Raw genomic sequence first — 22,673 nt, 5'->3', positions numbered from 1 at the left:
GATTCAGGGTGTCCCCCGCCTACTGCCTGGAGACAGCTGGGATAGGCTCCAGCACCCCCCGCGACCCTAGTGAGGATCAAGCGGTTAGGAAGATGAATGAATGAATGAATGAATGAATGAATGAATGAATGAATATTACAGTGCATGTGGCGACAACACACTCACGCATACACTACAAAAATCGCTGGTTCTTTTAGCCAATCAGATTGTAGATTCACCTCTGGAAAGCCACGCCCCGCAGGCCCTGTGATGAGCTAGTTTTTCCGTCCTCGCATTGCATCGGCTACTATTGCTTCCGATTATGATAATTCTAATTTTTTAAAGTATGGAACTACAGTGACAAAACTATATATTACAGAACTTTTTGGGTTTTTTTTCTCTGAAATGTGGTAATCCAACTTGAGATAAATTTAATAGCTGGAAGCGGGTATGCGATGGCTTGCTCTTAATGAGCACACTGATGGGTAAAGAAGGAGCAGCTTGTGGAGAATATTGGATCTACTGAGAAGGAAATAAAAAATGAGCATGAACATAAGACGAAGGAGAAGAAGAGAAAAAACGGTGGTCGTGACACCGACCGGGCCTGGAAATTGTCCCTTCTGAATTCTCCTCGGTTTCTTCATTAGGAGCCTGAAACGATCAAATTACGTGGGGAGGAAGCGAAGGGTGTTCCACTGGTGCGACCATCTCTGACGATGAGGACCGGCATGTTTCTTCATGCTGACTTGTCCTCTCTGGTTTCTTTCCGTCCCCCTCTTTCTCTCTTCCCTCGGCTAGGGTTAAGTGTTAATGGCCTTCTATGGCTCTCTGACGTTATTGCTTCATTTAGTTTGAGCGGAATGAGCCTTTAGAGCCAATTCATTGCCCCTCTTCTCATTTAACCTTGGGGATGGCGGAGCAGTAAGGCCGTTAGCAGTGCTGCCTCCTTCCTCTTCATTCTTCTTCATCCTCCCACCTCCATCTCCCGCTCTCCGTCGCTCGGCTTTTCATTTTCTTTTTTTTTTTTTTCGCTCTTCTCATACGCCCCCGGCGGCCGTCGACGTCGGAAGGCGGCGAGGCTCGGCCTCGCAGCCGCCGTGTTGAATATTCACTGAATGACATTGGTGGCGGTGAGTGCTCAAAGAAAGAGTTAATGACACCTTTTCTAAAAAGTCGTCAGTGCTGCCTGACATGTTGTGGCGCAATGTGGTACTACACTGAAGGTACCCAGCTGTGAACTTAGATTTGCTACTGTTAAAAAAAAAGTTATCAGTTCACTGTATTCCTATGCCCGCTTTACATCACTGATTCGAAATCCACCTTTTTTTTTTTTTTTTTTTTTTGCTGTCACGAGCAAAGGCGGCGCTTCGTCATGCAGAAATCCAATTCTGCCGGCTCATTGGTCAGCGTCCGCAGACGGATTGGTGAGAAGCAAGGGTGCATGCGGCCAATTAGAACGGTCGAAGCGGAGGCGGGTGACGGACCGGCGGCAGCGAGGACGGCGGAGCGAGAGACGGATGCTAGGATGGCCGGCGACCAATTAGAAGAGGAGGAGAAATATGTACACCCACTTTACACCGGAAGGAATTCTGAGCTCCATACTTCACGGCCTCCCTGTTGAACCCGCCTGCCTTTCGGGTGCACTGTGGTTGCGTTCTTGCCATGTTTCATGCTGTGCGAATAATAAGGTGTTGCTTTTTGGCCACGCCTCCATCACACCAAATGCTCGCGCCAAAGGTTCTTGGAGGCTTCGGTTTCCCTTTCCAACTTGATTTGAATTTGCAGCCTTGTAGCAATTAGGGAAGACTCATTTGCGGTGCGCGTTGTGCAGCACAACCCAAAACGGAGCATCTTTTTGAAGCTGTCATTCGCAATGTCGCAAACGTCTCACACACATATTTGCCTTGATGATGCAGCATGTGGTTCACAGCCCGAGGTTCTTCTTACACGCTATGTTGCAAGTGTGAGTGAGCAATTGCAGAAGGGACCCTATTTAGAATCATTTTTTATTGGCCAAGTATGTTGAACACACAAGGAATTTGTCTCCGGTGTAGTCGAGGCTGCACTAGGATTGCAAGAACAAGCAACTACGATGAACAAAGACGTGACATTATTTCATCACACTTGATTCATGTTTGTGATCAGGGGGGCACCTCTTGTTTAATGTCGCTCGACTTGATGCTGCAGCATGTGGCTCATTGCCCAAGATTATTTTGTCGACGTGTTCCAAATACGATTGAACAATGATGTATGTGATCAGGAGGCAGCTCTTGGTTAGGATCTCAATCGTTCATTTAGACTCCGGTCAGCATCACCTGGCTCATTTTATAAGCTTTTGTTTTTTTCCCCCGCAAGTTATATTCCAATTCTGAGTGAATTCTGCTCGGGGGGAGCGGGGGGGGGGGGGGGCGGTTGCTCTTGTTTAAGTCAAGGCCAGTCGATTTGAATTAGACTTTTAATATCTTCAGACTACTCATTGCCGGAGGTTCTTCTTGCACGCTATGTTTCAAGTAACAGACATCCTTCGCCATGTCACTATATTCTGGAGTTTAAAATCGAACATAGAGAAGTTTATTTCACTTCTTTTTCTTTCCCACGGGAGTTTTTAAAATGCATGAGCCAGGTGAAAACGTGTGCAAAAGACTGACAATCCATTGATTTGTGAAAGGCGCGTATCGCCATTAACGAGGCAAATGAGCATCGGGAACGCTCAGGTTGCACTGTTTGTTGTCATTCAGGTCACGTCAATATCGCCACTCTTTAACGGCAGATTTAAGCCGGGGAGAGGGCTTGTGAAGTCCACAAACGGGATATTGAATCTGGAAATCTGGAACAAAAAACAATTCCCTTCCAGCAACATAGAGGAAGAGCAAAAGGCACCCCTTCGATCTCTTCCCCGAGGGTGAACTCAAGTTTGAAATATTCTTACACAGTTCTCGGCGAGCATCAAAGATGTGCTCATTATTAGACCCCCGCTTCCCCCCTCCTTCACCCTGCCTCTCCCTGGTGACCGTCATCTTTCTCCTTCTCCGGTTTCCTCTTCTTGTCTCTCTATGGTCTCACATGAAACAGAAAGCGTTCGTTGAATAATTTCCGATCAGAGTCTCTCTAGCTTTGTGCTTCTCCTCACCTTGATGCATTCATGAACTCTTTGGAGTAGTCACATTTGCAATACACCTTGGGCTGTTGTTTTTTTTTTAATTCTGTGACATCTTGTGCTTTATTTTTGAATACGTCTTACGCTAAATGCTTTTTTTTTTTCTAACCATGGCTCAAAAGAACATGATTGCCTTGAGGAACAAGTGGTTGATTTTCAATTTCCTGAAGCTTCAAGTCCGAGCTAAACACGAGGGGTCGTCCACGTGTGGTTGACATATGAAGAAATCCGATCCTACCGTTGTATATGGTTTCTTGTTTCCTACCAGGTCATCCAGATTAACTTTGAGGAGTTCGACTTGGAGATCGCCTACGACACGCTGACCATCGGGGACGGAGGCGAGGTGGGGGATCCTACCACCATCCTGCAGGTGTAAGTACCATTATCGCTTCATATCCCGCACCGGAAAGGCGATTACGAGCAGCGATGATCGTCTCATTACCGTCGAGGAAATAATCTTAAGAGTGAAAGTATCATGTCTTTGCTGTGTCGCAGTCTGTCGGGTAGCTTCGTACCTGACCTGATTGTCAGCATGACCCACCAGATGTGGCTCCACTTGCAGTCGGACGAGAGCGTCGGATCCATCGGCTTTAAGATCAACTACAAAGGTAAGTACGCATGTTCGCAAGGAGACGACGTCAAAAACGTCCATAAATAAATCCTATGAGTACATATCGACATGCACGGACAGCGGCACAAGTAGACGGTCTTCCACGTAGGCAACCTTACAAGTACAATGCGTCACTTTTCATATATTATGCTTCTTTCATCTCACAGTACCTGCGGTCAAATGTGCATCCTCAAGTACACAAGCTCTCCAATTTCCATCTCCTTGAATGAAGAACCTTTAAAGTACAAAATCCCCTTAAGGATATGGCCTCACCAGTATTCGTCTTTGCGTTTTTTTTTTGTTTTGTCCTGTGCTCTGTTGTCGTCCAGTAAGCAACCTGCCCCTCTTCCCTTGATAGTTTTATTCCTGCTTCTCTCGCTTTCACTCTCTCTGTCTGATTTTCCTCCCTTCTTTTCTTCCTCTTGTTTCCTTTCATCTATTATTAAAGCAAAGTTCACCCACCTGGCAACACTTGGTTTCCGCTGCCAGCTACACACACACACACACACCCCTCGCTATAGATTTGAGGCTACGCTGCAACATTATTGACATAAAATTTGCATTAAAGATTCAGTGACTTTGTGCCTGGACTATGAATCCACCCATCCGTCACTCGGCCTGCACAGTCCTACGTGTAGAATTTGAAATATGGATCCTTACCACAGTTCATTCTGTATAGAGCTCCTCAGCTACCTATAGAATTGCGCCGACGAGAGACATATACGGCAAATTGGTGCCGTTGTTAAATCCAGCTTCTTTCACCTTAGACAGCTGGCCAAAATAAAACCTCTCCTCTCACATGAACACTTTGAGACAGTAATTCATGCCTTTGTCACATCCCGGCTCGATTACTGCAACGCCCTGTACTTTGGAGTCAGCCAGTCCTCCATCAAGCGCCTTCAGCTGGTACAGAATGCCGCTGCTCGCCTCTTGACTGGTACTCGTAAGAGGGAGCATATAACTCCTACTTTGGCATCCCTTCACTGGCTCCCCATTCATTTTAGAATTATTTTTAAGATCCTCCTCTTTGTTTTCAAATCTCTGAATAATCTCGCGCCACCTTACCTCTCTGAGCTCATACGCCCCTACACCCCTGCCCGGCGCCTCAGGTCTGTGGACCAGTCTTTGCTAGACGTACCAAGAACTAAACTGAGGCTCAGAGGGGATCGAGCCTTTTCTGTTGCTGGTCCATCTCTCTGGAATGACCTCCCACTGAACATTCGGCAAGCCTCCTCGCTGCCCATCTTTAAATCCCTCCTCAAAACTCACTTGTATTCTTTGGCGTTTGACTCAGCATGACTTAGATTTGCTATTGGTTTTACTGCTTGGTGCTTTCTACCGCCTTATTACTTATTACTTATTACTGATTCGTCTTACTGTTTATTGTATATGTTAAATCGCTCCATGTACAGCACTTTGTATGCAGCGATGGCTGTTTGAAAGTGCTCTATAAATACTGTTGACTTGACTTGACTTGACGAGCACATGCATGAATTTGCGCTCTAGGATTTCAGCAGTCTTCATGGCATTAAAAAGCGATCTTGTCGTGAAACAAATCCATCTACTGTTATCGTGGGTTTGAGGTGACATTCCTCTTTCAATTGGTTAATATGTCATATCTTGGACAGATAAAAATCTCATATTACGACACCGTAATTCCTGGGGATGTTCCTCTATCTCCATCAGTTCCTCGTCTCAATTCCATCTCTTCTGAGCTTTTGTTTTACGTTCTTCATCTGCTGTTAACATGTCATTTCTTATCTTAGCCCCAGAGATGTCAATGTGTCTTTTAACAGATTATGGTGACCGTCCTTGTATAGAGTGGGCTGTTTTGGGAGGTACATCCAACAACACTGTGGCTCTGTTTAGTTTTGATATGATCATGTTTCCAAGTACTCTGCGAGTAATAGATCTTGGCCCCGCCCATCCGCCAATTCATCGGCAGTAAATACTGTGTGAGCGTGTTATGTCTTCTGAAAAATGAGCTGACTTGTGATGTCACAATACGGCAAGATTCAGAATGGCTCGCTCACAGAGACACTTTCAGGAATCGGCAAATCCTAAAAGATTTCCTTCCTTGTCAATTTTGCTTTTGATGGGTAGGCGGATATTCTATAGACCCAACCGTGTTGCTCCCAAATCCCTCTTGAAAGAAGAATTTGGTAGGTCAATGTTATTGCTGACTTGTCCAAACTAATAAAAATGATGCCCCGTGGTATCATTTTAATAACAAGGAGGATCGGTCTGTGAGAGACCGACAAGTTCTAATTTAATTTGGCACTCGGTGTATAATTCGGAGGACAACAAATCTTTTATGAGCATTGTTGAGCTCATTAAGAGCCGCTTGTCACTCGTAAAACACACACACAGACATGCAAAGAAAAACAACTTTGTGTGAATGCTTTTGGGTCCCTTCAGGGCGCCCCCAAAAGTGCCGTAAGCGAAGGTCCCTAATTATGCATATCTTCAAAATCACGCTTAGCGGACAGCAAAAGATGCTGAAATATGACTATAAAATATGCAGCCATGGCGTCACAATAAATTTCACTTGTTTTACAGTGGATAAGTCTCCCGTTGGGCTTCTGTGTTTGTGATGTAGAGGTAACCTGCGAAGGACAAACGCTTACTTCATCACAACGGCGTCAACAGGATATGATTTTTTTTTTCGTATAAGTAAATCACGGCTTTTCACTGGCCATGTAAAAAATGGCTATCAAAGTGGTCTATAGATTGTTTAACTTAATTTCTTAATGCATACTGGCCTTTGTTTGGAGCATGTAAAAGCAACAAGAGACGAGGGAAAACGGATATTTTATTGCATGGAGTAAAAGCTCAGCGTGCGCAGGTACGCGATGCTTTTAGCATCCCAGAAGCCAAATCAATTTCACAATGGTCACAAAAGCAACTTGTGCATGCCCCCTCCCCCCCACCCACCACCACCATTTTTTTTCTTCTTTCTCCTGTTCCCCCTTTGCCCAAATCTTATTATCCTCCCAAAATCCATTACGTTCCCTGTTGGATCTTTAAGTGTCAATTTATACTGGCACGCATTGCATGTTGTATTCGCGTGAACAACTCAGCCCGGCGTGATGGAATATTAAATGAGTGGCGAACGGCTGGCACAATCCCCAGATGCATTTTTTTTTTTTTTTGCATACTGTATATACACGCTACACCCACGCCGTGGGTGTGCCGTACTGTATAAATATTCCTCCAAAAGTCCTTTTTTTCCCTTTCCATTCTTGTGCGTTGGGTGCCGTGATTGGTGGAGTGGGCGTCTCTCATAAAGACGGTGGGTGGCATGGCGGAAATTAATGCAATACATCACAAAACGCACATGGAAAGTGAACATACAGCAAAAGCACATCACCCCCTCCCCCATGTCCTGTAAATGATAGTGAAAGTAGGAATGGTGACGCAGAAGAATCCCAGCCCAAATACATTCACACAAATGCCATCCGCCGACTTTTTAAAGACGGATGGCGACACGGTGGCATTTCACGCGGACTCAAACGGGGATCCGTCTAACCTTATCGCCAGGCTCACGACGTTAATTCTTTTCGAAACGCCGCGTGGGAAGTGATGGATTCAAACCCAGAGTCGTTCGTCTGACGCAGCAAACGCAGACGTAATTCTTTCAACGCTGGGAGAGTGATAGGATTGAATGTGACGTGGAAATATGCTGTAGGCTGGTCGCTGGTTGTATGTCTACCGTGCAGGTGACATGATACGGCTTCGAGTCTTGCTTCCGCCCACGTTCCAAAAACATCTCTCATGAGGACATTACTAAAAAAATAATAATAAATAAAATAAATGGATTGATGAAAAAATACACTATAGCGTAGTGGTTAGAAAATCTAGCACATAGATCAAGGGTGTACAAACTTCAGTCAAAGGGCCATTTATGGCCTGCCCACTGTTTTTTAATGGCCCGCGGAACGTACAAAAAATAACAATGTTGGAAGTGTGACCGTCGAAAAAGTCAGCACGTTGCTTTGGTTCTAAATGTGAGGGTGACATTCAGCTGCTGCTCAGTGGAGCTGCGCATCTATTGTAGTGGCATGCAGGGCCGCGAGTCACTACAATATTATTTGCCGTCTCAGCTTTAACAACAAGTCCTTGACGTAGCAGATTTTCAAAATAACAAATTCAAAACAACGTGTAATTGCTTACTCGCTTGATTGGTTTTCGTGTTTTTAATAAGTTCATAAAAAAAGAAAAATAATTAAATTCCGTAAAAGTTTGGACACCCCTGATCTAGCGGTTCCTCTGATCCGCTTCCACAACGGAATGTTTTTCACTTCACCTCTTTCCCCTTGGACGGTTCCCTCAGATCCTTTCAGCAACCGTTTCCACAGCAAATTTATCTCATGTTGCAGTTGCTTCCCGTAGACCTTAATGGTCCACAAACAGTTTGACTAGTGCTCCCAGCTAGCATTATAAATGTACCCCCGTGCATTAGTTGGGAAGTTAACAAGAAAATGACTAAAATCCGGTCAGCTTTTATGGGCCCTATATCCCCTTCTTTATTGGATTTAGAAATGACTTTGGTCTATGTTGCCTTTGGCAAAAACATCGTTTTTTTTTTTTTTTCTCAGCCCTTTCGCTCTTCATCGTCAATAATGGCCACATTTCTGTGGCAATTTTTTTTTTAAACTGAAAAGACATATTCCTGGCGAAGGTTACATTTCTCACACAAACGCGCGACGTTTTTAACAAGCAGCCTTGTCGCTTGCTTGGGCAAAAGACGACGAAGGGTGAGTCACACTCTAAGTGCTTTTTCAACACCGCGTCTTGACGAATGTGAGGTGTGCCATCTCGTTAAAAAGAGAAAACGTTAAAAAGGGGCAGTGCATCCTTCGTATTGTCCCCTGTGAGAAGCAAAATCCACCGACGCCGTCATGGCGGGGCACAAGAGCAAAACAGATTGATTCAAGACACATTTTTGGAAGTGGGCAGATTGCTTAATTTCACAGTTGATCGGTAAGCAGGTAATGCACAGATCCAATTACAGTGATACCTTATTCATCATGGGAGTTAGGAAATGCCAACGCCAGGAAATGACACCGCATTAAAAAAAAAATAATAATAAACAGCTTGTTTCTCGACAAGTCAAACAAAAGTCACTGTTGGCTAATATGTCCCCTTTCAAACATGAAATACTAACTGGCCCTAATGCAAGAATGTCAACAATCTTGACAGAAATAGACAAGGAGACCTGCGGTGATCCCGGGACGCCTCTCTACGGAATAAGGGAGGGCGACAGCTTCCTGAACGGTGGCATCCTGCGGTTTGAGTGCCAGTTTGGGTTTGAGCTGATTGGAGAGAAAAGCATCTCCTGCCAGGACAACAACCAGTGGTCAGCGAACATCCCTATATGCATATGTGAGTATTTCGCAACTCTCGCTGTGTGCTACGACGCTGATAACATTCAATCGGACCGGTCTCCACGGTGACCGAGTTTACCCCGGCCCGGAGCAGATGATGACCGGCAATGATGTGCGCATGCATATTTAACGGGAAGCCGCTTTGTGTCTTCCCCGCCTCACTTCCGCAAAGTCCCCTGCATGTCCAACTTCACGGCTCCGTCTGGAACCGTCCTCTCGCCTGACTATCCGGAGGGCTACGGCAACAACATGAACTGCGTTTGGCTCATCCAGTCGGAGCCGGGCTCGCGTATCCACTTGGCGTTCAACGACTTTGACTTGGAGGCGCCCTACGACGCGCTCACGGTGAAGGACGGCGAGACGGGCGACGCCGCCGTGGTCGGCAGGTTCTCGGGAGCCGAGAGCCCCTCGCACCTGACGTCCAACACCAACACGCTGAGGCTGGAGTTCCAAGCAGACCACTCCATGTCAGGGAGAGGCTTTAACATCACCTATAGCAGTATGTCGCACTTCTTCTCCCTTCTCAAAGATGAATATTGATGCTAATTTCTTTTTTATTCTTGTGATGGGGGTTCGCTTTGGCCTGGGGAGTCGAGTTCAGCATTCGCTTCGATATCTGGCGCCATCTAGCGTCGTGAATGGGTATAACGTCTAGACCCCGAATATAAGACGACCCCCACTTTTTCTTATTTCAATGCAAAAAATACCATCTTATATTCGGGCCAGTATGGTAGTTGGAAACCTCAAAATGGCATACGTTGGGACAGCCGCAATTTGAGGATGGCAGTCTTGATCAACAGTCTAATGAAAAACATGCGTGGCCAAATTGCGAGTTTAATTGTCACGGTCCATTGAAAGACTTTTGTAGTATGTCAAAAAAACTGCTGATTTCTGCTCTTTGTTCTGAGGACAGAAATATGAGAAACTGCCACCTTCTTGCTGTTATGGCTCTGAAGTTATGTTCCAAACATGCTAGTTGTTCCCCGTGTTCAGTCTTGGATATCCAGCTCATACGCATTTGATTTCATTCATCATTTTCCTCGCCTTGTCGGGATAGTTTTACAGTCAGGACTGGACGGGATTCTCATGTGATGAAGTGAACCATATGCCCCCTAAGGCGGGCACGCTTGCATGACTTTTATCAGCGGCCCCATTTGCTTTGCCGGAGTCCATCGAAGCAAGCGAGTAGGCATTTGAGCAAAATCCTAAAAAGGACTATAGCTCGAATATAGAACAGACAGATTACAAGGGAGGACATATTTTTCAAGGCCAATGCTTTCAAGTCATGAGGCCAAATTTAATCAAAGTGGAGACGCCTGTAAAATACGAGTTTTATACCATCTAATTACATTTCAATCCACAGTCCAATAACTGTGGTATCTCAATTCTGTCTGCGTCCCCCTATAACTTTTCACCCCTAAAGCGTTCGGCCACAATGAGTGCCCGGACCCTGGCATTCCAATCAACGCCCGCCGCTTCGGAGACAGCTTCCAGCTGGGTAGCTCCATTTCGGTGGTGTGCGAAGACGGCTTTATCAAAACCCAAGGAACCGAGACCATCTCCTGCCAGCTGGAGAGAGGAAAGGTCATGTGGAGCGGGCCCATCCCCAAATGTGAAGGTAAAATGTTGACGCCAAATCGTTTGCCCTTGAAAGATTTTCTTCAGCGACTCGCGGTGGAAAATTGACATTTATTTATTTTAAAATATTATTTGGAAAGGGATGAGAACTTAATGAATGTTCTCAACTCCTGTTTTGTTGCCATGGTGATTCCCCTCACCCCCAATTCATTTGTTGTCAACATATTGATTCATTTATGTTATCGAGCAAAATGGTACATTCTTTGTGAAGCACGTGAAGGGTTTCCTGGCAACCGTTTTGTCTAATCTAAATGTGTACTATTGCTAATTAAATCAATGCCATTTGCCAGCACTTCAACTGCTGTGTTGATGTCACCTGCTCATTTCGGTTCGTGTCGTTAAATATGAGCATTGCCTTTCACTAACTGAAGTTGTGTCTTTTTCTCGCTTGCATAACTAACCGAAAAGTGAGCAGTTTGATTGAAATCGCTCGCTGCAGGCAATGCCGAGATGGATATTTGGATTTGGGCTTTAGTCAGATTGGGTCTATCCGTCACACGCCCCCACCAGTATGAGCGTTACGAAACAAAGCAACTCTGTCACTGTCCATCTGCTGCCTCGCTGCCACTCGGGTGGGTGGCTAGTTCTGTTCAAATCCAGAAGAGGCTGCGTGGAAATCGGTCCAACACCGGAGGGATCAGAATGAGGTTTTTTTTTTTTCTTCTGTGGTCTCCAACAGTTGGCGGAGTTCATAGGGAGCATGTCCCAACTGGGCTAGCAGCTGTGGTGACCTCACAATTCATGGCCATTGTCCCTTTCCCTCCTCCAGCTCCATGCGGTGGACACTATTCAGCTCCCACCGGGGTGATTCTGTCTCCCGGGTGGCCCGGTTATTACAAGGATTCCCTCAGCTGCGAGTGGGTGATCGAGTCAGAACCCGGGCGATCCATCAAAGTCACCTTTGACAGGTGCGTGGTGTAAAACAACGCGATGCAAATATATGCCTCAAAACACCATAGATCCCAATACCCTATGTCGAAAGTTGTTGACGGCACTCGAAATCATTCCCCACAGATTCCAGACAGAACTGGGTTACGACTTCCTGGAGATCCATGACGGCCCCAACCTCCTGTCTCCACTGGTCGGCTCCTTCAACGGCACCCAGGTGCCGCAGTTCCTGTTCAGCAGCACCAACTTCCTCTACCTGCTGTTCACCACCGACAACAGCCGCTCCAATGCTGGCTTCAAGATATTATATGAGAGTAAATACGCAAACACTGTTGATTGCGGGAAGGGGGGGGGGGGGCGTTAGGTTCCAGACCTACATGCAATATGTAAAATCCACAAGATTCAAAGACCTTATATCTTATATAAGGTCTTTCATATATATATCTTATATATAAGATATAAGATATAACTGCTCTGAATGAAAAATGTTCATGTAAAATTGAAAATCAAAATTGTTGTTTCAGTAAATATTTACATTTTGCACAAAGAAAACAAAGAAAAATACGAGAAAGAAATCAAAGGAGATTTATAATAGATAAAAATTAATTGATTAATAGTGGCTAATTCTGAGTTAACTACGAAATTATACAGTTGCTCGCGATTAAATATTTTAATCGTTCGACAGCACTAATATATACTGAACTAAAAGCCCTTGGCTGACCTCACAATGGCGATTTGTAATGACATCTGTAACCCACCGGACGTCGTTTCTAACCTTGTTACCTTCTGTCAGCGTTCACCGGGATTATTTTATGTTCCAGGCGTCACGGTAGACAGCTACTCGTGCCTGGACCCCGGCATCCCCGTCAACGGGATCCGCTACGGACAGGACTTCTCCATTGGGTCCACGGTGTCATTCGGCTGCGATTCGGGCTACAGGCTGAGCCACGAGGAGCCCCTGGTGTGCGAGAAGAACCACTGGTGGAGCCACGCTTTACCCACTTGCGACGGTAACCAACACACATTTCCTCATTTAGTCAGAGTAGCAATAGAAAACTCGAGTTATTAGAAACCTGTTACTGTTGTGGGTTGTTTTTTTTTTCCTTTTCTGTTGTTATTACTGGAAATGAGGCAGGTTCCCGATGCCTTGTTTGGAAAACATGTCTTTCAGGCTCTCTAGTACGTTCCCTGCAAGCTGATTGATGCAATAAGACTCTTTGTCTTGACATGATGCTAATGCGATATTGAGTGGGGTTTTTTTCCCCTTTTTTTTTTGTTTCGCCTGAGAAAAGAAAGTGAGGATAGACGTCATAACTGACAGCAGATATTGAAGCCCAACTGGTGGGAAAAGTAGTGGGGGGAAGAAAAAAAAAAACACAAGACAATCAGAATCCAAATTTCTTACCCAGCTCGGCATTCAATATTCAGAGCTTCCTAGCTGCAACGTATAAATAAGTAACGTTGCAGTGCCATGTGCGCATGTGAGCGAGTGTCGGAGGACAAGTGTTGGGTGTGTGCCATTTTCTGCAACGTGAATTCATTCTCACGACTTGCTGCAACTTTTTTGTTTTTAAGCAGCAAATGGTTTGCTCAACAAAAAAAAAAGCATGAATGAGCTGGAAGACGCTTCGGCTTTGTTGTAGTCTAAGCGCTTTTTCAATATCCTGGTCAGATATTTTGCGCCTCTGTCTTCCGGAGGTCTGCGATAGTCTGTGACCCTCCCCAAGGACCTCCTCTCAACTGCTACTTCCCGACCTTATGGCACAGCTCTGATGGCGGCCAAACTTCTCTGCCGGCATTGCAGTTTTTGAGGCTAATGGCATTTCCAGTGGGGCTTTATTGCGACGGGAATGATGAGGCGACTAGTCCGACTGTAAGGCGGAGCAACTGGAGCGAGCCGCAATGGAGCCGGCGCCCATATGCTGCATTAGTATGCATAATGTGAGCAACACATCTTTTTTAGAAGGGCCCCTCGTTTCAACTCGGTAGCGCCACCGAATGCATAACAATGTGTGTGGCTGAATGACTTGCCGGGTCACCTCGGGGTCATTCCGCCTCGTAAAATGCACAAATAAAACCGCTTTGCCTTGAAATCTACATCAAAGCTCCATAAAATGGATTGTAACCCGTAATGACATGTAACAATTACATCGCTACGGTACTGACTTGCCTTGTATTCGTAGTTGTGTATTTATTGTTCTATAAACCGGAAATACGTTGCTTCAGTTTCAGTGTGCCATACTCCCAAAAAATAAAAATAAAAATCCATATGTTTCTCAGCATAACGCCCCTATTCAACACTCTCGGTATTTGTATGTACTGTATGAGTTTGTCTCATCGCTAGCAATTTCTGTCGCACCATAAACTTCCAATGCGATGCTACCTTATGCACATTTGGTAAAAGTCATGTGTCGCTGTTTGCCAATTTTCAAGTGTCCATCTGTACTGTGATGTTGGTCATTAAAATAAAGGCCTTGCCCCAATAGACGCCTCATCCCATTTGCAGTTGAGTAAATCAAACCCTCCGCCAATGAAAATGCGTTGTATGCCAGCTGTTTTACCAATAAATCTGTGACATCCCGTGCGTGTTTTCACTTCAAGTCTTGCATCTGTGCAGCTCTGTGCGGTGGTGACATCCGAGGCCCCTGGGGCACCATCCTGAGTCCCGGCTACCCGGACAGCTACCCGTCATCCCTCAATTGCACCTGGACTGTGGAAGTCAGTCACGGCAAAGGCAAGAGTCAATCAAGTGTTTTGCATATGCCAGAAACGGTACGAAGAAACGACTTGATAGAAGCTGTCTCTGTGCGTCGGACAGGCGTTCAGTTTCAGTTCAACTCGTTCCACTTGGAGGACCAACACGACTACCTGCTGGTCACGGAGAACGGGAGTTTCCTGCAACCCCTGGCCCGCCTGACCGGCAATGAGTTGCCTGGCAACATCAACGCCGGTCTCTATGGCAACTTCAAAGCCCAATTGCGGTTCATCTCGGACTTCTCCATTTCCTACGAGGGCTTCAACATAACGTTTACCGGTACGGTCTCTCAATATACCCTTTCGCCACTTTTGCATTGGCTCGTCCCCATCTCTCGTTCAAGTCTCGTCATTCATAACGCGGTGCGGTTGGAGATTTTCGGAAAAAAGCGAATTGTACCTTCTGCCATCGAGTGAAAGATCATTTGATTGTTTTACTGTCACTCTACGGCAGGGGTGACACACTCGTTTTTGTAGTTAAGGTTTGCCTTGGAGGGCCGTTATGAATTTTGGGAAACCATAGATGTTGAATCACCTCTATATATTACATACACGGCGCACAACAAATTGATGAATAGCTCATTTTAAAATCTGAAATAAAAAATGCTGACTGTTATTGTGGATTACATATGACGACTTGAAATTTTGGTTCCGACTTTAGCTCGCATGGTGAAACTTGACATGCTTGATTTGCTTTCGCGGGCCACATAAAATGGTGTGGTGGGCCAGATCTGGCCCCCGAGCCTTGACTTTGTCACCCGTGCTCTACGGGATGTTGATTTCATAGATAGATGAACAAAGACAACCATTTTTTGTTGCAAATGACATTTGCACCAATTAAGGAAAATTAAGTACCTTCCCATGGCACACCTATCGATCTCTCATGGCACAGCGGTGGTACTGTTTTTTCCTAAATGAAAATGCCAAAGAGTAGCTGACTTCATATCGAGCTTTTCGCTGGTAGGTATAAATGCTGACGCACACATGTTCCTTTCACATTAAATAATTGTAATCAATTTAAAGTTGAAGGACTTAGATTATTTTCAGGAACGAAAAAAAAAAGTGTATAATTGAGTCCGCATGATATTGATTGATTGGCCCACGGCAGGCATTCAGGTTGAGAACATTTTTTTTTTACAATAGTGAACAGCTATTGCGAGCTAAAAATACACCTCCTCGCCACAACACAGCCGCATATCCTGCTGTTGCAAGTTCGTGTTGGCGGTAAAGCGTCATTTTAGACAAATGGAGGTCTGACTCAGAGTGCCTTCAAGCAACCTATATCTCATAAGAGACTTGGAGGCGATATGGCAACCCAAATGTGTTGGGGGGGCGGGGGGTGCGGGTCTGCAGGCTGCATTAAAATTAACAAGAAAACAAACGGGACGGCTGATTGGAGAATCTGGCCAGATGACGTATTAGGATGTTCTGTTGGGAATGCTAGAGATAATAATGTTGCATATTTCAAGCCCAGACTTTACCCCCCACACCCTACCCCAATCTCCATTTTTCACACTTTACTGTCTTTAAACCTGTTGGACTTCACTGTCAAAATCTCAGTTTGTAACAAAAACCTCGTGGTTAGACGAAAGGCAAAAATACATGACAGTGTAGCTCAAATCTAGATTGGTCCATCAATCCATTTTTTCAATATTGTTTGTACTCATTTGGATCGTAGGTCAATTGGAGCCAATCCCAGCTAACTTTGGAAGTGAGGCGGGCTACACCTTTGACTGGTCGCCAGCCAAACGCGGAAGCGTGATCCAAATGCAGTCTAATTAGTTCCAGAGTGAATTCTCACAGCACATTGAAGTACCGCACGAATGAATTATGTGACTTGGTGTTGCCATCCTGAAACCTTTGGAAAATCAGCTCATGTTAACACAACCTAAAAAAACAAACACAACTGGTGTTTCTTCTTGTGTTTTTCATTTGCTTTGCTGTTGGAGTTTGAAATTGTCCTGTCTGCCAGATGGCGTCGATTGCACGCCGAAATGTCTGCTCTCGAATAGTGTCATAAAACATCCGACTCGCCTTTTGCGAGCATATTCTCACATAAAGCCGCTCTGAAAGGTTCTTAATTCTACTATTGTAGAATTCCTCCCCGACATATTGCGGTTGCGTTACAGCAAACGCAAGACATGGTGGGATTATGTTTTTTTTTTCCTTTCCAGATTATGGAACACATCCATTTTTGTATTGCATAAATCCCCGGTGCAGCTTGGAATGGTTTTTTGTTGTTTTTTTTTTACCTTTCAACTGTCGAGTGAAATTATGCAATGTCAAGAACTACATAAAGTAAAACGGTTTTACTCACCTACACGTTTTACACAATTACAAACTTTTAAAATATTCCTGAGCACTTCTTCTCACTCTTAACACTGCCAAGAAACTTGAGAAATGATCACATATCACTTTGATACAGACTCTCGCGTGCACAGTTCTCTTATTAAAAGGCGATGCCGTGCTCGCTTCAAGTGGAAGGTTTCTGTCAAATTCACACGAAAGGAGAATTAAACCAAACATAAAAGAAGAAAATGGTTGTATATTTAAACATCAGTGTTGAACTAATCTATATGATTTTGTCAAATGAAAGTCCGCTCGCTAAATACTAACCTATTGCAAAATATCATAGTTATGTGAATCACAATGAAGACAGAAGGAACGCATTTGTGCTGTTACCCACAGTTCACACTCTCCTACGTCACATAACACACCACCAGTCACTACCTCTTCAAGATACATTTAGATTTCCACCTCGGTGGGGCTTGGAAAAAAAAAACATGTTTAAAACCCGGGTTCTATTCCGACTCTTTCCACAGAGTACACGCTGGAGCCATGCGAGGATCCCGGGACGCCGCGCTTCGGTCGGAGAAACGGTTATAACTTCGGCATTGGCGACACACTGTCGTTCTCTTGCGACATGGGCTACCGCCTGGAGGGGGCGCCAGAGCTAATCTGCCTGGGTGGCGGCCGAAGGATGTGGAGCGCTCCTCTGCCGAGATGTGTCGGTATGTGCGCGCATTTGACAGTTCAACGGTTGATTCTCATCCGGTACAGTGACTGGAAACCCGCATTGAAAGCCATTAAAAAAAGAATTTTTGATCGAATCAAATATTTGGATGGCAAATACTCATTCCAAACGAGCCGCGTAATTTGGTTTTTCGATAATTTGATTCCACTTAGCCATGGTGCTCCTATTGAGCGTGATAATAGTTTTAAGCACATTAGCATTAGTGTGAACGCTCTGTGTATTCACACCAGGACTTGCTAGATTTGATTGAACTGATTCAGCGGTGCGATTTTTTTTTTTTCCCCACAAGCATGCGCTTAGCAGTGCAAGCGCAGCGTTTAGTGGATAATCGAAAAAGAACAACGATGCACCTCTCAGCTTGGTTTGATTTGCGGGAGACGGCCGACCGTTTACGGGCACATCGCTTGGCCTTGGGCAAGATTCATGGAGGCAACCAAAATATGCAGATTTAAAGGGCTCCAACTAAAAAGTAAGATGCTGTTCATGGGGTGTCGCGTTGGGACTTTTGACTTTGTGAGTGCAGCAGACGTCTTTACATCACTCCACATCTATTTTAATGAAGCCAAAGAGTCCCGTCTCAACGGATCTCCTGGACGGAAACCGATGTGTGTGTGATTCTTGTTGCACGCCTCCGCAGTAGCGGCGGAGTCTGTTTGCTTCTTTTTTTTTGGCTGGATTCCGCTATGGCGTTCAACCTTGGGACCCAATCAGCGAGATGTCTATTGGTAGGGATTACAGAGCGTGTTCTCGGAGCAAACATTGCGGATGTTGGCTGTAGATCAGTGAAGATACGCTGGCAAACGCGCACACGCGGAAAGCTGTCTTGGAGACGAAGCTGGGGGGAAAAAAAAATGAATGAAATGAAACTCGACAAGGGATCAGCATAATGGAAATGTGTGCTTACACATAACAAACACCTGAAACGGAAGCGTGTGTGGAAGTGATAGCAGATTAACGTATGCAAAATACTTATCACTGCAGAATACACTAACGATACATCCGTTCTACTGGAATAATGTCCCAAAATGAAAAACCAAAATCAACAAATGATGGATGATGCATTGGTGAATATCCACATGATAAAATTCACTAATTGACTAGAAAAAAGAGTCATGAAATAGTGGTCGCCAAAAGAAAGCAAAGAAACACGGCGTCATTTTGAAGCGTGTGAGTTGCGATGCATCATGCAAAGTGACGGACGGCCTTGCGTGCTGGTTTTCACCCTCCGTCTTGTGTATGCGTCGCTATATTTAGTTCCTGTTGCATCGCTGCGCGTCTTAAGTCAAATAATCACACCTCCATTGTCGCGTTGCTAACTTTGGGCTTTTTGTTGTTGCTTGGCATTTTACTGAGCATTTACTAAAGGGAACCAATAACGACCAGAGCCATTACTATTTATTTATTTGTTTGTTTATTGAGGGTAGGATAAGAATCTGATGTGTATCTACCTTGGTTGTCTGTGTTTGTTGCTCCCAAGTAGGTCAAGCAGAGGGAAGTGGTGCCTTTTTATAAAGCATTTAAAGTTTCACTGACTCCACCTTTCCCCTCCATTGTTCCTTGTGATTCTCCCCACGTTATCTTCCGTTTAGCAAGGAACGGGAGGTGGATAAATGGGTTAGAAAATGGAAGGAAAAAAAAAAAGAAAAGTGAGTGATTGGAGTAGGTGAGGGTAAAATCGCATTGTTCATGAAGAGGGCGAGAAGAAAGAGCATGAGAGGCGGGGGCCGAGAGGTAATTTGCTCAATGGAAAGCTGCCACAATGTGATTTATTGACACAATGACAGCTGTAATACGACTGTTGCACCAGTAGCGACACGGAGGCGGGGTTTCGCAGCGGTGTCTGGGAGATGGTGTATTCACATGGGACATGCTAATGCAGGGTGGAGAGTGGCTTCCCAATCAAGTGGGAATCTGGAGGTAATTTACTCATTGGAATTGCACGGCTGTCTCATTTTCTCACAATGGAGGGTAGTAGATTGCTGACAACACAGCACTTAAGCCCGGTTATTAAATTAGCCGTGCACAAATTCACATTAGGACTGTTCAACCGTTTATGGGGGTGAAAGGTGATCAGCGTTTTCTTGGAAAAGGAAAATGGATTGAAAAATCATCTCATAGAGTGCACGTCCGCGTATTTGTGGTTCGTCGTTCCCAAATGGTTTGGTGGTCGGGCCAAAGTAATAATGGTTTTGCTCTGGCACCATCTGGTGGCATCTGAGTGCCGAGGACCTGTTCAAATGAGTTGAGAAGCTTCATTTAGACAAAAGTAGTGTTTTGGCAGCTTTCAGCGATTACGGTAGAGCATAAATTCATTTAAGGGTTCATATTGATACCATAGAGTGACACACATAAACCGATTTACATTTTAACGCGAATGAAACGTGGCTTGTTTATCACGAAAATGAAGCTCTTATTTTTGCTGTCAAATGTTGTGTATGTGTTTGCTAATGTTAACAACTTCATCTTTTGAACTCCAAATATTGCTTCACTTTGGAAAATTATTGTAATATACTTGAACATTTGTGGGTTTTTTTGTTTTTTTGTCTTTTTTTTCCTTCGTAAGCCGAGTGCGGTTCCTCCGTCATGAACAACGAAGGCATCCTGCTCTCGCCCAACTACCCACTCAACTATGACAACAACCACGAGTGTATCTACAGCATCCAGGTAAATGGCGACTACTTTATGAAGAGGGCCCGCATTTTGTTGTGCTAATTAGCACAACAAGTAGCTAAAAATGACAACTCAGCTGTCATAGAACCACTAAATACACAAGCATTAGCATTGTAGCACTTCGTATAGAGAAAAGATACGCAATGAACGTACAATGAAATAAACGTAAACTAAAAGAAACATACCCAACACACATAGAATAAGGACTGTCACTGTATTTGTACCTGCATTGGTCTACCTGGCATACGTAGGTTGGCCTTTTATTACCATTAGCTTTGGAGCTAGCTTCTTCTTATTCCGGGTTGGCCTTTTATTAGCATTAGCTTTGGAGCTAGCTTCTTCCTATTCCCCACCGTCTCTCCCCATGGATCTGAGCATTAGCCTCTGACATTGAAGTATGTGCCGCTAAACAGGTTCAGGCTGGGAAAGGCATCAACATTTCTGCCCGGACGTTTCAACTGGCCCAGGGGGACATACTCAAGGTATGTACTCCGTCTCCCACTGATCACATATCTCCCCAAAAAATAAAAACGGTCATCTGTCCTTACCTTGTCATCTGCTTTTATCTAAAATCAGATTCACGACGGCAAAGACAACACGGCCCATGTCCTGGGGGCCTTCACCGGCACGTCCATGCTGGGCCTGACTCTCATCTCCACTTCCAATCACCTGTGGCTGGAGTTTTACAGTGACCCGGAAGCCACGGGGGAAGGATTCAAATTGGTCTACTCAAGTGAGTTCGCAACAGTTTCCTTTCATATCCGTTGCTATCCGGCGCATGACCCCGGGGAATCACGTACGACAGCTGGGTCGTGCGGCCTCATAAATTGCAAGGCAGCCGTGGACCGTGTTGATCAGAGGGATGGTGGCGGGGGTTCTCGGGGTGAAGAATGGCTCAAGGTGCCGAAAGGACATCTAAGGGCTGAAGGATGTATATTTTACTGTGTAAGTAAAATTGGAGGAACGGAGGTGTATCATGTGAATGCGTTTGTGGCAATATTTGATCTCTTTGAGTACCTGCAGGGATGAACATTATTTAAGCAGTATATGCCTTCATATATCCCGCTCTAAAATGTTCCTATACGTGTGAAGTGCATCCTCTTTTGGTTTTAAGTCTGGAGATTGACTTGGATGCAACCGTTCCGTGATGTGTTGAATATATATCAGACATTTATCCGTTCCAACGCTTCCACCCCCCCCCCCTCCGAACACCCCCCCTGAATTCTTTCAAATTATATTGTCTTCCCGATGCAATTTATCTTCGGGGTAACGCCGTAGATACCGGCTTGGGTCTCGCAAGGATAAACACTATTTATATAACGCTTCATATCCTGTTCGCGAAATGGTTGCGAGCGAATAAACGGGACTCGTGTTCGTATTACCATGGAAACAGCTCCGACAGACTCGAGGACGTTGAATGAAAAATGGTGTGGAACTGCTCGTGTATCACCGCCTTGTTTATTAAATACCGATGAGAACTGAAAATAGGATAGCTAAGAAAGTTAGCCAGACTCAAGCTGTTTTTTCCCCTGTCCGCTGCGTGTCTCTATTGCAGGTTTCGAGCTGTCTCATTGCGAGGACCCGGGCGTGCCGCAGTTTGGCTTCAAGGTCAACGACCAAGGACATTTCTCCGGCAGCAGCATCACATACCGATGCGAGCCCGGCTACACGCTGCACGGGGCCACCACGGTCAAGTGCATGACGGGCGAGAGGAGAGCCTGGGATAACCCCCTTCCTTCCTGTATCGGTACGTTACCATGGCGATCAATTTGACGCAACTCTTTATCTCCGGTACGGATGGATTTTGTGCTTTGCGGCCCTTTTTTTTTTCTGCTTCCGAGTCATTTATTCATGGTGAATAGCATCAGTGCCACCAAGACCCAATGTGTGGAATTGGTACTAAGCTGAGTCTTATTTACAGATAGCTTTGTGGTTTTCCCAGGATATTATCATCCACTTTAAAAAAGCCGATTCATTCCAGAGATCTTATCAACCTTTTTCCCCAAACCGATCTATTTGTTTCTTTGCAACCCCCCCCCCCCCCCCCCCGCCCCCCTGTGATAAAGCAAATACAATGAGAGAAAATAATGGTTTTATTTATCTCTCTTCAAGCCGAATTGTTTCTTTGAGAAACCCACTTACTCTGACTCGGGTCACAAGCATCATTTTCAGTGGAGCCTTTGGGCATTTTGACAAAAACAAAAGAATGCAACTTACCTCAATGGGAATTACATCCAAGCAGCGCGAGGCTTTCAAGGAGGGGCGGCTGCTTTGTTGAATTCACGGCTTCGCTTTTGAAATATGCCATGAAAATATAATGGCATGTTTTAATTCACCCCCCTACCCCCCCCCATGGACTAAATAGTGATACCAAGAAGAAAACATCCATGTGTCGTGGCAATGTAGATGTAAAACCTGCATCCAATTATACAGCCTCAGCTCAAATTTCAACACGAACAAATATGTAATGCAGTGATTATTGTGATGGCTATGTACCCAATAAACAAACAAAAAAAACCCAATACTGTATCAACACAATTTTCCATGATACAGCGA

The 22,673-nt window shown here is 44.9% G+C and overlaps 1 protein-coding gene across 6 annotated transcripts in view; it reads left to right on the top strand.

Annotated features, from left to right (window-relative positions):
• csmd3b (CUB and Sushi multiple domains 3b) overlaps positions 1–22,673 on the top strand; it is a 180,967-nt gene that overhangs the window by 113,564 nt on the left and 44,730 nt on the right. For all 6 annotated transcript variants that reach the window (XM_052070278.1, XM_052070281.1, XM_052070279.1 and 3 more), the window contains 15 exons: positions 3,405–3,508; positions 3,632–3,744; positions 8,949–9,131; positions 9,306–9,632; positions 10,557–10,751; positions 11,541–11,679; positions 11,786–11,973; positions 12,481–12,669; positions 14,277–14,393; positions 14,478–14,693; positions 17,236–17,424; positions 20,011–20,111; positions 20,531–20,599; positions 20,694–20,850; positions 21,673–21,864. In XM_052070278.1, coding sequence (XP_051926238.1) covers positions 3,405–3,508; positions 3,632–3,744; positions 8,949–9,131; positions 9,306–9,632; positions 10,557–10,751; positions 11,541–11,679; positions 11,786–11,973; positions 12,481–12,669; positions 14,277–14,393; positions 14,478–14,693; positions 17,236–17,424; positions 20,011–20,111; positions 20,531–20,599; positions 20,694–20,850; positions 21,673–21,864 — 2,479 coding nt within the window. The remainder of the gene's footprint in view (positions 1–3,404; positions 3,509–3,631; positions 3,745–8,948; positions 9,132–9,305; positions 9,633–10,556; positions 10,752–11,540; positions 11,680–11,785; positions 11,974–12,480; positions 12,670–14,276; positions 14,394–14,477; positions 14,694–17,235; positions 17,425–20,010; positions 20,112–20,530; positions 20,600–20,693; positions 20,851–21,672; positions 21,865–22,673) is intronic.

The sequence above is a fragment of the Hippocampus zosterae genome, chromosome 7 (assembly GCF_025434085.1).
Source record: "Hippocampus zosterae strain Florida chromosome 7, ASM2543408v3, whole genome shotgun sequence".
Lineage (NCBI taxonomy): Eukaryota > Metazoa > Chordata > Actinopteri > Syngnathiformes > Syngnathidae > Hippocampus > Hippocampus zosterae.
Note: the sequence above shows the minus strand (reverse complement) of the source record. Positions and strands in the feature narration are given on the sequence as shown.